Here is an 18,050-nt window from a genome sequence, read left to right as displayed (position 1 = left end):
TCCATGTCTCTTTGAAACAAATTATATCCACTAATGGTTTCTTCGATGTCTCTTAAAATAAATTATATCTACAAATGATTCCTTCCATGTCTCTTTGAAACAAATTATATCCACTAATGGTTTCTTCGATGTCTCTTAAAATAAATTATATCTACAAATGATTCCTTCCATGTCTCTTTGAAACAAATTATATCTACAAATGATTCCTTCCATGTCTCTTTGAAACAAATTATATCTACAAATGGTTGCTTCGATGTCTCTTGAAATAAATTATATCTACAAATGATTCCTTCCATGTCTCTTTGAAACAAATTATATCCACTAATGGTTTCTTCGATGTCTCTTGAAATAAATTATATCTACAAATGATTCCTTCCATGTCTCTTTGAAACAAATTATATCTACAAATGATTCCTTCCATGTCTCTTTGAAACAAATTATATCCACTAATGGTTTCTTCGATGTCTCTTAAAATAAATTATATCTACAAATGATTCCTTCCATGTCTCTTTGAAACAAATTATATCTACAAATGATTCCTTCCATGTCTCTTTGAAACAAATTATATCTACAAATGATTCCTTCCATGTCTCTTTGAAACAAATTATATCCACTAATGGTTTCTTCGATGTCTCTTAAAATAAATTATATCTACAAATGATTCCTTCCATGTCTCTTTGAAACAAATTATATCCACTAATGGTTTCTTCGATGTCTCTTAAAATAAATTATATCTACAAATGATTCCTTCCATGTCTCTTTGAAACAAATTATATCTACAAATGATTCCTTCCATGTCTCTTTGAAACAAATTATATCCACAAATGGTTTCTACGATATCTTTTTGAAACAAATTATGTCTACAAGTGGTTGCTTCGTTGGCTCTTTGGGCAGAAAAAAAGTTTGGTTCAAGAAACTCATGTCTCAGAATACTTCTTTTTGTTTACCAATATGGTTGTCACATTTCTTACTATATCTAATGGCCACCGAAATGAACGTTTTGCATTATTTTGGAGCGAGTCTGAATCACAGCATAATAACTGTAAAATACTTTTTATATATATGCGCCATTATATAGTATGTTGGGGAGACTGTTTGCATAACTAAGTACTATTCCCTATATGTACTTGGAATATGTATTGAATTTCATTGAAATGCCGCTCCATTGAGCAAAACATGTCAGCAGTTTTTAAAATGTATCTGTTTTCGTGTTTGTTGTGTTGTTTTGCATTTTTAACACTCGTTCACCGTGTCCTCGGCTACTTGTTCATTGTTCATGTCTTTCTGGCAGCATTCAGCTTCTGGCATCGACGACTGACGCCTCCAACCGTGCAGATGAGATATGATTTTTTTTTATCTTGGGGCGCACCGTTAAGTTTAACAAAAAGTTACGCAGCAGCTGCCACTTGTTTTGCAATCAGCGCCAATGGGTACAACAACAAACTGACAACATTGCCGACAACACCAACAATTAAAGGTGCAAATGTTTAATTGCTTTATTGTTCAGGTATTCCACGAATTTTTTGTTTCTCCAAAATGGGGTTAGCATTTCTTCTAAATATTTTGTACTGACATTTTTGAAATTTACAAAAATTTTATCTTCTCAATATTTTAATACAATTGTCATAAGCTTGTATTAGATTACAAAAAGTTAGATATCTGCTATATTTCAGCTGAACAGTAGTGAACTAAACTTCTTTAAAGTAGGGGAAAAGAGTTTCCTGGAATATAGTTTCTAAACAAGGGATTAATTTTTACTGGTGCTGGCCTTACTAGCATTTATTTTAATTTCTTCTTTTACTCTATTGGTGGACATTTTTAATTTTATATAAATTTTTAGTAAACTAAATTCGAATATGTCAAAGGAGAGAAAATGCTCTTCTAAGTTTTATTCATTTTTTGTTTTTTTTTCAGCTACCGGTTTAAATCCATTCTTGAATTCCATTTCATTTATTACTCAAAAAATAAAGAAATTAACAATATTTTAGAACAATAATTAGGAATAGGTTTTTGAATGATTAGAAAATTTCTATTCGAGTGAGTGCTTTTAATAAAGACTTTTCGTGGAATTCGAATAAATTTTTTGAAGTCGATGAAGTCTGATTTTCACAGAATTAGTAAACATATTATCTCAGTATTATACGGAAATTATTATTATTATAAGAACCATAAATGTATTTGATAAATTATTGTATTCTTTTAAATTCAGAAAGCAGGGGCAACCCGACTTTAAAACAATTGATCGAGTTGTTTAAAAAAAGTTACTTGGAAAAGTACGAAAGATTTAATAAAATAACGACCCTTTATCCACCTCCTGTCAAAATTTAATGACAATCTGGTGGATAGAAGTCGAAGTAATACTGTGTTTGTGCAACAAAAATGACGAACGAAATATTATATTTATATTTCAACTTTTTTTTGGAAAATTTGCAATTGCTAAAGCAAGCAAATGATAAATATTTATTTTATGACAGAGTCCATAATTGGAATAGTTCTAGAATGGTCATGATGCAGTCATTAAGCCAAAATCGTGATTACTTTGGTAGTTCGGTAAAAGAATGAAACTAGAAACTTAGAAAATAGTCGCCATTTAGCTGTAAAAGCTATGAAAAGGCCAAAAGAAATAGTTTAACAGATCTGGCTCTACTTAAGAGCTCTCGCATAGAAAACTCCATTATTGTATCGACCCATCAGCAGCTTGTTAAGGCATTGGAAATACTAGTATGCGATGTGTTGACTCAGAGCCCGAGGCACAAGTCGAAAACTTCATTTTGTTATTGCTTTGCAGCCTCGAGCGCAAAAATTGCTGATGGCAAATGCAAAATAATAATAAATATATATATATATATACATAAATAAAACTGACCAGTCACAACAACAAGTAATTAGGCGGCTGAAAATAACTTGCATATTTTTAGATAAGGCATCAGCAGACAGCAACTTCAATGTCAGCTCCAGCTCTAGCTAAAGCCCCAGTCCGAGCCCGAGCCCCGGCCGCAATTAGAAAGGGAGCACTGGCGGTGGCACTGGTGTGGAAGAATTTCGAAGAATCTGGGCAAGCGCAACAAGTTAATTTGCTGCCAAAACACACCCTCAAGCCTCATTAAGTGCAGTGAGTGAGATTTATAGGCAGTTGTTGGGCCGTCGGCGAATTAGTTGGAAATGCAAACACATTGTGGTGCAAAAGAGAGTGGTGGTTCGACCAGGGGCCGGCGGCGGGGTCTGCTAGACTTAATGGCAGCGTGTCGCTGTGGGTTGCTGTTGCCGTTGCCGTTGCCGGAGTCAGAGTTAAATGAGCGCTTAAAGTGTCTGTGATTTGCTGATTGCCACATGCATACATACATACATAATCGTATATACATATGTACATATGAGGCTAACTAAATCTAAGCTGTGCGAGCTTTTGCATGCGCTCCTAATGATGTACCATGGAAGGTTCAGCAGCCTTTTGCCTTTTGCTTGCCACCTGCAGCTCAAATATTTCAAACATATTGCCAAGTGTTGTCAGCAACATGTTGCTGCCGCCATGGGCTGGCAACATGGGAGACCGCCTCATGTGCATTATGCGTTATAAATTACTTTCGATTTGTTGTTGCTGTTGCTTTGACATTTTGAGTTATTTGACACTTTGCATGGCTTCGTCTTGGACTTCTCCAACGGCTGCTCTTTCTTTTTCTTTAGTTTATTAACTCATTATTTTGAAATCAACATAAGTCTGTCTGTCTGTCTGTCTGTATGACTGTATGACTGTCGGCCGGCAGGCAAAACGTGCCGAAGAAGTTTCTGCTGCTGTTGCTGCTGCTGTTGCCTGACAAGTTGACTGCGCAACTGCAGATCCGAGCTAATGTTGTTGTTGTGGCTGTTGTCTCTTGCACAACTTTCCTCTCCTGCTCAAGTCGGCTGACATTTTGCAGTTGATTAAGTGCCGGCACTCTTTTTGCCATTAGCCATTGAAAATCATTCATTTCTCATGCCATAATGCGAATGTCTCGAAAGTCTGGCCATGATCGGCTGGCTATTGAATGCGTTCGGACTGGTTTTTAATTAAGACGATCCCGAATTATGCTTTAATGTGGAACGCATATTAAATTGCCATTGAAAGCGAAAAGCAACATGCAAGTGGACTTAACAATAAAATATTGCAATTGATGAACTTATCATTATTCGATCTATAATTTCACTTGAATTTCAATTTGATTTCGAATTTTTTTTATTAATAATTATTTAACAGCGCCTTTAAAAGTGCTCGCCTTAATATTAGAGTATATTACTAATTTTAATAAACTGATCAATTTTAATTAATTGATTGTAAAGTTTTACCATTATTTGCATTTCATTGAAACATTTCTATGAACATTTTCAAAAGAGTTAAGGCTAAATTTATACCTTGGACATTGTTCTGGATATATGATGGCCCGGAAGACAGGATTTTGAAATGATGAGTTGAAAAATTAAGCAAATGTTTCAGATTTTAATATCGTAATTTTAGGACGAAGGCAGAATGGAAGAACTAATATATGACAGACGATTTGCTTCCATTTGGTATCGAAGGTCTACTTTGCTTTAGAATATATTTTTACTGAAAAATAGTAGTTCAAATAATATTTGGCAGATTCTCATCATACTTTAAATGAGTCATTCAGCTTTATGGGCACATATTTGAATTCCTTTAAATCAAAAGCTTAAATGTACTTTTTAACAAAATAATAGTAAATTAAATAGAAAATTTAAAAAAATTATCCTCCTAGGGTACATAATGCTTGCACAGAAAATGGGCCTACTTGTTAAGCTTACAATGAAATTTTTTGGTTGGCTAACAATGCTTAAATAAATGCAGGTGGAGTTGAGTAAATAAACAATTCATAAATTGTTCTAATTTCTAACATCAAATCTTCATGTTGGACCTCCTTTCGTTACCTCACTCAAACAGTCTCAGACTATGCCATTGTTTAACACAAAGGACCTGTCTTTCCTGCTTTTCGGAAAAGAGGTAAACAACAAATGCTTTTCTAATTCAATCAGCGAACTAAGTATTCAACTTTAACCTTCAACATGAATGCATAGCATGAGGGAACAAATAAACGCAGACAGTTGCCCGCCAAACACTTGATACACTTTTGAACCCACAAACACTCTCACATAAATGTGTGTGTGAACTATGTTCTTGTGTATATACACATGTACGAGTATGTTTGAGTCTGCGCGCATGCTTGTTAACAAATTTCAAAAAACATTTCTGGGAATTCTACGGAGTACAACAGCAACAAACCCCAACAGCCTGTGCCCACAGCCCACAAGCAAACAAAGCGCATGCCGCCGCCATCGCCATCGCCGACCCGACCCGACTCTACTCCTCTTCTACTTCTTTGTATTCATTTTATTTGCCATGCAAAAAAAAAAAAGCAGATAGAGAGAGAGGGAGAGAGCGCGAGAAGAGAGAAAAAGCTTTTGGGCTTGCGCAACATCGATGTCGAAGTCGACGCTGCTGGCTGGGCAGAAGCAGCAAGGCACAGGAATTTTTATGGCATTTCACATGGCTTACACTTCCTGCCTCCGCTGCCCCCACTACACAGCGATGAGCAGAGCAGCGCACTACAAAAGACATGCATTGTCTGTCCGTCCGTCTGTCCCACTCGTTGGCATGTAAGCAGCGACAAAAAAAAAAAAAAAAAAAAAACAACAACATTAAAGGGGGAGAGTGCGACATGTAAATTAGTGCAAAGAATTTGCATTTTAATGAAAGCCAACAACATGAAAGAAGCGCAACAATGCGACAATGTTTGAACAGAAAATTACAATTAATTGCAATTTACATCGTAAAATGCATAAACATTTAAATGATGTGCAAATTTTGGGCTTATGTAGTGACAACAACACACAAACATTTTTGTATTTTGCGAAATGAAATAGCAACCTAAGCATGGTTGTGTGTGACAATTTCTGATTCTAGTATAAGAAAATCAAAAGCTTAAAAGTAAATATGGCATCACCTAATTCAAAATAAGAAAGAACATCCGAAACGACTTTGAAACCATTTGGCTGCAAAACCAATTATATACAACTTCTTTCCTTAAATTTGTTTTAAAGATAAAATATAATCAATCACTTGATTAACTAATTCTATATGTTTATAGATATGACATCCCTATGACGTCCACTTTTTAAAAGAATTTTAAAACTAAAGTAAGTTTCTTTAAGTAGCTGTTTGTTGATCGCAAATTTAATTGTATAACTAAAGTTTAATTTCGTAGTTTCGCAAATTAGTTAAAGACAACAAAAAAATACACATCTGTATCTATTGTAGATTTTTATTTTAAGAAGCTGTTTGATTATGCATCCAATTAGAGTTTTTTAAAGTTCTGAGACAGTCGCATAATTAACTGATTTAAAATTCTTTAAGTGTTAAATTAATTCAACTAAAACAACAAATTTATTTTCTTTGAGAAGAATATACTAAAATGGAATTTAGGCCAAAATTTTGATGAAATAAATTTTGCACAAAGACGAAACTGAGCAGGTTCTAATTGCTTCGTTTTCTAAAATGACAGGCTTATTGGTAACTAAAAATTCTTTCAAAAGTGGTGAAATATAGTACTACTTGTATATGTAAGTTAGATTAAAAGATTGAGACCGAGATTGAACCGAAACATATAAATAGCTGTCCCATCAGCTAAACCCCCTCATATATATATTCCAGTAAGCAATTTTCAGTCCTAATTTATAAACGAGCAAGTTAGCAATGTTTTTCAGACTAGAAATGAATTAGAATTGAAACAGCATTTCAATTGGCAACTAAGTTCCATTAATAGTTATAAAACAAGAACTATGCGTACAAATAGCTGGTGTGTATGTACTTGTAAGACAATACAAGTATAGTATAAAATATTTAGTATGTAATACGAGTATGAAGCAATGGCCAACACCCCAAATGCCACACTCAACAGGGCGCTTTCAAGCACTTATGACTCCCATGAGATTTACCTAAAAAACTGCAGCTATACCCACTTCCAGCGCGTCGTCCGGTTGTTTTATTGCAGCTCCAATTATTTTGGAAACTTATTTTATCCTTGTCGTCGCGGCTGCTGATGCCGATGTTGCTGATGTTGTTGCTGTTGCCGCTGTTTTGATTGTTGTTGGTGCTGTTGTTGCCACTCGCCGAGCGGTTGGCTTGTGGGAACATGGCATGTACCTTTTGTGCCGATGCTGCAGTTGCTTGGCCTTTAAACGCGTCTCCAGTTGTCAGTTGCCAGTGCTGGCCAAAAGGGCAAAGAATCCTTGCAGCAGTAGCAGAAGCAGCAGCAAGTTGTTACCTTTTGCTGTCCCCTCTTGTTTTTTAAATTCCTTTTCTGGCTCTTCTTTGTTCACTCACTTCAAGCCAAGCACTTTTTGTTACACCTTTATTATGCAGGTTTTTTGCCTTTTAATATATATGTATGTATATAATTTTTTTTGTTTGTATTATGGTGTTGCCGCTTCTCATAAACCATTCAATGCCACTGCTGAAGGCTTTAAAAAAGTTGCAAAGAATTTAATTTTTATATTTTGAATTTTATACGCTTTTTATGTGCATCTCAAATTTAGTAATTGAATTTAATTTTAATTTTTGTTACCGCACTCGCGCTATTGCTTAATTTAATTGTTTGTTTTAATGGCTCTGGCATGGAAGGCTTTAAATAAATTACATTTGAAGTGTTAATTATTTTGGTTTTTATGCGCCAAACATGTCAAAAGTTGTAACGAGCAGCAATCCAGCTGAGATGGGATTAGAAACGGCTGTCAACTCGTGAATAACATGAAAAACCTTGGAGCGAAATTTGTAATAATTACTACCACATTACAACAAAATGTACAAGTTTAAAAAATCAAAATAATTAATAAAATTATAAACGGAAAATCGTTAAATACGTTTAAAAGAAACAATGTATTAGCAGTTGTTGTGTAATTAAAACGTTAGTTTTAAAATCGGTTGGTCTAAGAATTCCGAAGTAAATTATCATTTAAGATATCCGATTCGAACCACTAAATTCTATCACTTGTGATTGCTAACAATTAACAACTTATTTTTCTTTATTTTTTGTTGAACCATTTAAGTGAAATTTGATGCCTCACAACACTAATGCAGCATATAAATAGAAAAATAGAATATTTTTCTAAAAATGCAATGTTAAGTGCAAAAATTACTTGTTTAAAGGCCAGTTTTATGATATGATTATTCAGCATAATCTTTTGCTTTTATTTATTAATATTTACTGTGCCAGTGGTAACGTTTGTTGGAAGATAATTCTTCACGGTAACAGAAATCTGTTCACATTCTTAAAGCTCTCGAACAAGCACTTTTTATTTCACAATATTGCGAACACGTGTGTGTATTTACATTTTATCAACAGGGAGGAAGGCGTTACTCATACGCCAGGTAGACGCCATCACACATGTCGTTTAATATTGCACTTTTCAGCATTTTTAATATTTTTTTGTCACCGATGCCGGTGAACATAACGCGATCTCGAACTGCAATTCGAATTTCGAACGTTACGCGACGTTGCGAACGACGCGCGTCTTACTTGCGCGAGCTTTGAAATTCGTTTCGAAACTAAACGCGAGCAAAGCCAAACAAGTGTCAGCCACGGCAAGCTCAGGCAGCCGGCCCAGCTGTGTTTGCAGTGCGAGTAACTCTCCAAAGTCTACAAACTCACTACACTTTACCGGTTTCCACACGCGCCATTCTCTCTGAGCGAGCTGGCCAGCTGATCTCACCACGGCGGCGCTTCAAGTAGTCTTGTGTTGTTCGTGTCAATGTGAGGCTTATCAGTTAACTATCACTCTTTTTCATTTATACCCTGCAGCCGTAGGGTAAAAAGGGCATATAGGGTATGCACAAATTTATGTGACAAGCAGAACACTGTGTACATACGCGTATATGTATACTATTCTTGATCAACATAACAAGACAACTAGAGGCTAGAGGCATTTTAATAAAACAATAATAATCCTGGCAGTTTTGATCTGAAATTAAGCAGCCACTTTATTTCACAGGGCTACAGGGTATATTAATGTCAGGTGCACTCGACTTTAGCATTCGACTCGTTTTCAATTTGTACGATTTTTAGCGGAGGAATTCATTCACGCATTATGGCTGCCTGATTTTTTTTACACGCATATGAAGTGCGAGTGTGTGTTTATATTTATATTTGTACTTGATGGGTCGGACTGATTGAGGTGCTGACTAGAGGGGCATTGTCGCTTATCACACATAACCGAAGAGCGAACCTACATACATACATACATAGTAGTTTTCATCATTTTTGGTTTTTGATTTTTTGACCGGTGGCGCTGAGCTCATGACGCAAGTTGTGGGGTCTGTCATGGCTGCGAGTGAGGGCAGTTGATAATGATGAAATGAAGGGAATTAAAAGTTATGGAAAAACAATATACATGAGCATTGGGCTCACTTTAAAACATGGATTTCAATTTTCAATGTGTCTCTTCTAAGTTTTACTTTTTTTTCTATCAATTCAATTCAATTCTATCATCTTTGTTATTCAGTTTTCCTATAAACATCTCAAGTTGTCTTAAATATGAAAGTAATTAGCGGAAAAGACTCTAACAACAATTCTTTTAATGAATAGCGACAGAATAAAATCTAAAATGTTAGATAACTTTATATTGTTGTTAAAACAAAGATTAAATGAGTCGAATTCGATTTGGCAAAAGCTCATACATAATATATTCACGAGTTAAGGAATTAATCGAATTTAATTCTAGTTCCGATGACATTAATTTAAGAGAAATTGTTAAAAAAAAAGGAACAATCCTTGTTTCGTATTAAACATGAATTGGTTTAAAGATCAAGGAGTTGCCTTTCCAAATGGTTATCATTTGAGCTTCTTTTAACTTAAAAATTTTAAGTGACGTATTAACTTATGTGTGATAAACCAATCTAATTTCTGGCTTTATCTATCAATTTATTGATTTCCAATCAAATATTTATGTATTTGCAGTCAATCAAGAGACACAATGATCTGATTAGAAAACTATTCGTTTAACCTGCAATTTAAGTGCCGAGCTACTCAGGCGTACATATAATATATACACACATAAAATATATATATAAATGAGGGTGTAGTTTCACGAAAGATTATATCAATGCTCATTAATCAAGATTGTGTCATGAGTATTAACTCATTTGTGGCGCTTCAAATGTGTTCAAATGTTGCACGATTCTATGATTATTCGCCCCATTATTGTCATTGTTCCGGCTGCCAACACAGACATAAAATTACACGACTGTGGCGGCATTACGATTTCAGACCCAGTTGAGGTGGGCGAATTGCTGTTGAGATTTACTTTAACTGACTCTAATTTGTCGGACTTTATGGATGAACTAGTTATAGCGATGTTTTAAAGTTTTGGTCCCAATTATAAGTTTCAATTTCAAATCAAATATTGCAGCGATAGTAGGAAATTTTAAGAAATACTAAAGCCAAACATTACTATATTCACAAAAAAAAGTCTAAAATTGAACTCATTTCCTTAAACTTAAGAAATGTTTTATATTTTTACAAAAGATGTTATGCCCTGGAAACTACATAATAATATTTTAATGAAAATATTTGTTTCTGAACTATAGACAAAGTTATTTTAACAACTGTGTATTTTTCTTTTTTTTTTCCAAATATAAATACTTGTATACTTCAAACAAAAACATACATAAATATTTTGAAAGAAAAAATGCTTCATCATATCTGAACAGAGTTGCTTTTTTTTATTTTTTGTTTTATCATATATCTTATTTTATTTCTTGATACCCTCTCCTCATCAATGGCTTTATCTTCGCTATACGAACTTTTTTCGATTCCATCATCTCCTTGTTTTCAAAATAAAATTTAGTACACAGTAGTATTTGTTCCTCCGGTACCTAAAGACTTCTTTCTTAGTGATAAGAACTATTGCGATTTTAAAGTGTGGCGATTGTGGGACAGCCTATAATCGCTATAGCATCCTATATACATATGAACTGGTCTCTTTACGTAGAAAAATATACAATCTTATGAAATAATTTTAATATAGTGCGTTTCAAAAATATGGTGCTATTTTTGTTTTTACTTAAATTTAGAAGAAATCATCAATCTGTAAACTATTTCGCAAAAACTGTGAGCTCTGTGGTTTTCGAAATCTACATATCGTCACTCAACTACTTAACTATCTCTAATTAGTTTCAAGATTCGAATATAGTCTGAGCCCTTCGCAGTAAATTCATTAATCGGGCCATTGCTTCGTTATCTATGGGAGAAAAACTGCAAAGTTCAGCTAATAAATATTGAAGAGCAATTTGGAAGTCAAATATATCAGAGCTGGGAAATCGCCGCCAACTTCATCGAACACACAAAATGCATTCGACGGTGCGTGCTTTTTATTGGCACCACATACTCGTATCTGCGGCCGCACCGACTAAGCCGCAGTAATAAATAGTCGCAATTGGCATGCAGCATGCAGCATATGGGGAAGAGGTCTCCGACACAAACGCAGACACTGCCCCCTTTGGTGTGGTGGCAACAAAGTTACGTCTGCGCATTGCATTTTCCTCGAGGCAGACAATCGCAGCCGGTTTCTCCGATGCGTTTGCGTCCATTCATGGCCGCTGAGCTCCTTAAGCCAACTACCGTTTGGTCTTTTGTTTGACTTTGTCTTGTGGCCGTCAGCTCAGAGTCTATTTGTAGATACAACCAAACAACCAAACAAACATCCAGCCTGAAAGAACGAGCGAGGAAACGACAGCCTCAGCTCCTCAACTCTGTCGACCACTTGAGTTGCAACCAGAAATTTCTATGCTCTCTGCGAATAGATTGCGCACACTTAGAGAAAAAAGAACTCCTAACCGCGAAGCAATGGTTCATAGAAATAACTAAGTCAGAAACTTTGACACCCCATACGAAATGTTGTATTAAATGTGAATTAATTATTAAAACTTATAATAAATTATTAAAGTTGTGCAAGTGATTTAAATTAGGATTTGAAAAATTAGAACCGTTGTACGTCGGATCAGTTCTAGTTTCTGGGTCAAATTTATAATTACAAAAGGCATGGATATATATTATCAACATATTGTAGAATTTACTAAAGACATTTTTAGAAAATTTCTGCATTATTTTTTATATGAAATATACCTGATCTAATCAGTCGAATTATGGGAACTAACTACGTTTTTCTGTTAAAAAATTAGCCATCATTACTCTTTTTACAAGAAAAAATCGGAATATGTTGGATATAAATTCTCATACCAAACGAAATAATTTTATAAGCAATAGATTCTAGTTGGAACCAATATTCATATCATATAACAAAACAAAAACTTAAATATTATCAAATAGATTTTGAACATAATGTTCGAATTTTATAGTGATTCGATTCGACTACAACTGCAGCTGACCATAACGTGGGATCTTTATAGGTAACTTTCTAAACTTTTCTTTCTAAAATATGACCATAAGCTTCAATCTTAATTCTCCCTCATTTTCTTCGAGTGTAGGTAGGCACATATGTGTGCTTAGGCTTTCTACCTGTCCGTTCTGAGCACTTCGCACCACACGTTCGCCGCGCTATCTGAAGTGTTTTTTAAAAGTTTTCCAACGATAAGCAATGTTACTTTATGACCGAGGAAGGCACTCCAATTCTGTGCCGCTGCAAGTGCTGCGAGATGTGGCAAGAGCGGGTGGCGGCGGCGGACGTGGGTCGATACTGTTCGATTGCTTTGCATGAGCAGGTTGGCAAACTATGAGTACGGCTTGCACATCATTACAAGTATGTATATGGCTTGAGGTTCGCTATGAGATACCTGTGGTTGGCGGTGGTTGACGGTGGTTGACGGCGGTGCGAGTCTGATGATTATGATTCATGACTTTTCACTTTTGCCCGCACACGCACGTGAGCAAGTGGAAGAAGATGCAACCACAAGATTCCAGATTCCAGACACAATGGATACAAATTGGTAAATGCAGTGTAGAATTAAATTCACATAACCACTATAATAAAGAGGTGGTATTTTTCAAAATGGTGAACTTACATTCATAAAATTGTAATACTCTTTTCTTCTGTTTTGAAATACACAAAAGGGTTCTCTCGGCGACTCGAAAACCCGAACCGTTGTTACTTCTACATAATGGCTGCTATGCTTTCGTTTTTGTTTTTTCAAATTTAAATTAAGCTATTTACATTATAGGAGGGACATTATCTGAGGATATAGTATGTAATTGGGATATTTTTATATATGTATGTATGTACATACCCATACATGTTTGCAGCTAGCTGGAGCGCAAATAAAACTTCGCCAACGATCAGGAAGGATTCTTCCATTTTTACGTTTTAAAAGATCACTTTTATAATGTTTAAAATGCACACTTTATAAAAATATTCCAATATCTCTGTTTCTCATTGTTTGCCTCCAATTTTTGCTTATTTTCGATGACTTCTGTGAAAACAGCTGAGCGGCTTGAAGCTATCGGCAAATGACTTAACAAATTAATTGATATCGATAAGAATTCGCGTGATTTATGGTAACACTAATGGAAGTTGCGGTCCAGCACATGTACGTGTATCTTATCGAGATGAATTTCCAATCGGATAAATTAAACCAATTGGCTGGCATTTGCAGTTTCAGGGTTTGATTTATCGTAGATCATTGCTAAATATTATTCCTTGTTCCATTTCTTCATTTTTTTCTTTTACAATATTTGATACTATTGTCGAAGCAATATTGATGTGATACGAATTATATTCTAAATCAGCAATTGACATTCAAGCTGAAACCTCAATTTCACAAATTCTTATTGTATTTGAGTACTTGAGTTGCATTTAGATTGAGATAAAAGCCGCGGACTGCATTCTATTTGATCATAAATATATTTTATACATAAATATAATAATTATAATTAGAATTGTACTCTGAAATTCTTGGTTGAAAATTGAATATGGACAACTATAACGAAATAATGAAATGGTGGAGCACATTTGGTGATATGTTCTTTTCCCAAAAATATAAATTTAACCCCACAGTGCAACAACGATGGCAACCAAACGACAACCAACAACGACCCTTAACCCTTTGCATAAATTTTCATCAGTTTTGTGGCATGTCGGGTAAATTACTGTGACATTGCACTTTGCCGCATCAGCTGGCAATTTGTTGAAATTTGCATTCTGTGCCGTTTTTCGTGTAAATTATTGATTAGTTTTAAATTAAAAACGAAGTCATCGACTGGCATAAATCTTCGTAATTTTCTTATTAGAAACTGTCAATGTCAGCGAATTTCACCCGAGACGGGCCGAGCCGGGCCTAGTCTGTCCATATGCTAACTGAATGAGAGATAAACGTACATATATACCTATTTGTATATGGATACATATGTATATATTTTTTGATGATTTATGACCCTGGTCGTAGTTTGACTGTTCGTCGATTTACGAAACATCTGTGTTTGTGCGTGTGTCTGTGAAATGGGCAACTTGGCAGTCAACGGCTTTCACTCTATCTCTTTCGGTTTGTTTATTTTGGCCAACTTCAGCTCCAGCTCAAGCTCCAGCTGAAGCTCCGACCGAGTTGGACTTTACGGCCGCTTTTGTATTGGTTTTGATGTGTTTGGGGGTCAGCCGCCGCCTTGCGGGCTACCTTTCTAATACGAGTGCCCACTGAAAGGAGTCCGCGCCGATCGTTGAGAGTGGGTCATTAAAGAGTGTACACTCGTCTATAGTATGTGCATGGTGCATATTGCATGGTAATGAAGGATTGTAAATGAGTTTAATGTCTTCACGCATTGATGGATTGCTTTTTTTCACCAGGCGGAGGCGCTGCAATTGACCCGCGGACGAACACTGGCGGATCAGTCATGACGATGTGAGTAAATACACTTACAATAAAAAGCAGGTCGGTCGGGTTTACATAGAAGTCAAGATTTTAGGAGTGGCAATAAAATGCGAAAAATATCAATAATCAGTAACGAGCTGCCAATTTATTGGCATTGCTTTGGCTTTTCATCACATAAATAGACTATCTATCGTAAAATACGTAACCGGAAGAAAGAGTTGCGATCATTTCTAATTGTAGATTTCCTTTACAAATTATTATGGTTATTTCTTTTTCTACAGATTTAAAGAGAGAGATTCGTAGTATCATGTTTACATTTTCGAAATATTTATAGTTCTCTTTTAGGGCTGTAGAAGAAAGAGTTGCGATCATTTCTAATTGTAGATTTCCTTTACAAACTATTATGGTTATTTCTTTTTCTACAGATTTAAAGAGAGAGATTCGTAGTATCATGTTTACATATTCGAAATATTTATAGTTTATAGCTTTTAAGGCTAATCCTCGCTAATACTATTTCGTTCGTGAATCGCTGTCATGTTGCTATTTATATTCATAAAAGATCGGGTAGATACGTAAATCTATAAATGTAAAAAATAATGCTGTACTCACCACTTTCCGCGGCACTCAAGCACTTTGCTGCCATTTCTTCGCTAATTTCCTCTGCAGGATTACCGCCTCCCGTGTCCAAAACAGTACAGACCGCACCCCAATCCAATGCGCTGACGCCATCGCTCGACATTAGGGATAAGTCCATGGGCGGTACGGATGTGCCACGAAGGGTGCTGGTGGCACTGATGCCCCCACCAGCGCTTCCAACACTGCCCCCACCCAAAGAGCCGTTCGTCATGAACTTAAGATCGAGCGAGGAGTTCATGGAACCGCCGTAGATGGAGCTGGACTGCGATTGACATGTGGAGTCGAAGCTGCGGTTGCTTATGCGGCGCTTTTCGGGCGTGGCATATAACGGTTCCGGCTTCTTGCTCGGCTGCACATCGCTATAGACTTGCGGTCCGGCCGAAACTTCGCTGCCGATGGAGCTGTTCAAAGTGCCGTAGCAGGAGGTCATCATGATGTCGTTGCGATTGAAGCTGGGCTGCCAGCACTCATCCACGTTGCCGGAATCTTCGAGTTCGCTGGTTGGGTTGCAGGCGGCCAGCTCGTCTAAGTAGCATGGATCGTAGAGCCGTGACTCATCTATTGTGGCTATATTATCCTCCATTTCCTGCTGCAGTTCGTCCTCATCTTCGTCATCATCCTCGTCCCCACCACCACCATACTTGTGGGTTCGCTCAGCGCTCAGTTTCTGGAAGGTTTCGTCGGCCTGTTGCATTAGATCGTAGGCGCGTGGCACGGAGGAGGAATGCAAGGAGTCAGAATCATTTTCCTCAATGCAGGACAGGTGGCGGGTCCTAAAGCCATAGATTATACCGCTGGCCATGACACTCAACGGTGGTGGCGGCGGCGGTGGTTCCTGCGGCAACGCTGGCATTTGCAACTCCTGCATGGATGCCGCATAGCAATCAAGCTCGTAGCTAGTAGTCTTGGCTTGCAACATGGCTATACCTGTGAAGGGAAGATGTTTAGGAAAAGCAATTAATGAAAATATTTATATTTGTTTTATTATTATTTTCAAATTTCAATTCCTTTACAGAAGTACTTATATTGGAAATGCTGATTGTTTTTTCTAAGTTATAAGCATAATAAGTAATACCAAATTCAAATCGAAACATAAGCCACAAGACAGACAAGCAAATAATTTGCACACAAATTTATGTTTTTTTTTCCAAGATGGCTTTTCAAAGCGATTTCCGCAGAAGTTTATTGAAGCAAAAAAAAAACCGTAGAATTCCTGATACTTTTAATTTAAGAAGCATACATTAATATAAGACATATTTGAACATTTTATAAAAATTTCAAGATTCCAATTAGAAGCTAGTCTTATTTAACTTAATACTGTTAACTTACTATTTATTTATTTATAAAATAATAATAATTATAATAAAATAATATATAAAAATTATAAAAAACATCTAATCAAATTACAATAATATCTAAACAATTATGCATAGTATTAAGATTAAAAAAAGCTTCTACTTTCGCGGATGGAAGATTCGACAGCATTTTTGTACTTTCTAACTCATACAATGGACCTTAAATGGTTCCTTACAAAATAAAAAAATACACAATCGGTGTGTTAATAAAATTATGTAAACCACTAAAATGTCTTAGTCAGAAGAAGCATGCTACTTATAAATTTTGAAACATATAAATACAATCATTAATCCTATTTTGATTGAGAAAGTTAAGAGTAAAAAAAATGTAATTTAAAAAACTATTCAAAATCTAGTCAACACTTCACAAATAAAACAAAATAACTGTGATTTGAAATGTTATATTCTACTTGTAGATTTTGATTGAGAAAGTTAAGAGAAAAAAAATTTTTTGTAATTTAAAAAACTATTCAAAATCTAGTCATCACTTCACAATTAAAACAAAATAACTGTGATTTGAAATGTTATACAAGTATTCTACTTCCATATATTCAGCTCAAGTTCCGAATATTATTTCAAAAAGACTTCCATTCAATCAAGGTAATGAATCAAGATAGCTATGATAGTTTTTTAAAAATTAGATAATATTTTTCCCTACCTAGCTTAAATTTATGGCCTAAAATTATTTTCATTCAAACATGTTATTTATGCAAAACTAGATAGATTATTTATTTGAGTCAATGCTGCTTCTTATTATATACTATATTTTATATAAATTAATCACATTATTACTGACACCTTTATATATTTTATTGCCATGTCTGATTCTCCTTTGAACAAACAGCTTCTCCGAATTGATTATGCGATCCAAGCATAACATAAGGTTTCTGTTCTGAGATTATCCAAAGCCTATAGACAATTTTTTTGTAATCCTCTCTATATACCTGACTTAGAGACTTCAATAAAAATGTCAAACTTATTAACAAAATTTGACTTTTCTCTCCAATTGCACGAACTACACTTAAGTGGCTAATGACTAGAATTAGTAATGTCAATGCACCCTTAACTACATTATCTTTAACTATAATATTGTTTTTATTACCATTGGCACATCAAACATAATTTGGCATCATTTCAACGGCGGCTTGACTTTAAAAATCCCACCAAATGGCCCGTGAAATCAAAAGGCCATAAAGTATATC

At 35.4% G+C, this 18,050-nt stretch overlaps 1 protein-coding gene across 2 annotated transcripts in view; it reads right to left on the bottom strand.

Annotated features, from left to right (window-relative positions):
• The window catches only part of LOC115622791 (protein TANC2), a 90,992-nt gene extending 74,536 nt beyond the window's left edge, over positions 1-16,456 (bottom strand). The window contains exon 1 of one of the 2 annotated variants that reach the window (XM_030516853.1): positions 15,467-16,456. In XM_030516853.1, the coding sequence (XP_030372713.1) occupies positions 15,467-16,412 (946 nt within the window). In that variant the 5' untranslated portion in view covers positions 16,413-16,456. Of the gene's footprint in view, positions 1-6,981; positions 7,474-15,466 lie in introns of those variants that run through there. The other variant, XM_030516854.1, reaches the window with a different exon arrangement.
• Between the last annotated feature and the right edge of the window lie 1,594 nt (positions 16,457-18,050).

The sequence above is a fragment of the Scaptodrosophila lebanonensis genome, unplaced genomic scaffold (genome assembly GCF_003285725.1).
Source record: "Scaptodrosophila lebanonensis strain 11010-0011.00,11010-0021.00 unplaced genomic scaffold, SlebRS2 tig00000043-arrow-pilon, whole genome shotgun sequence".
NCBI lineage: Eukaryota > Metazoa > Arthropoda > Insecta > Diptera > Drosophilidae > Scaptodrosophila > Scaptodrosophila lebanonensis.
This window is presented reverse-complemented; position numbering and strand designations above follow the sequence as displayed.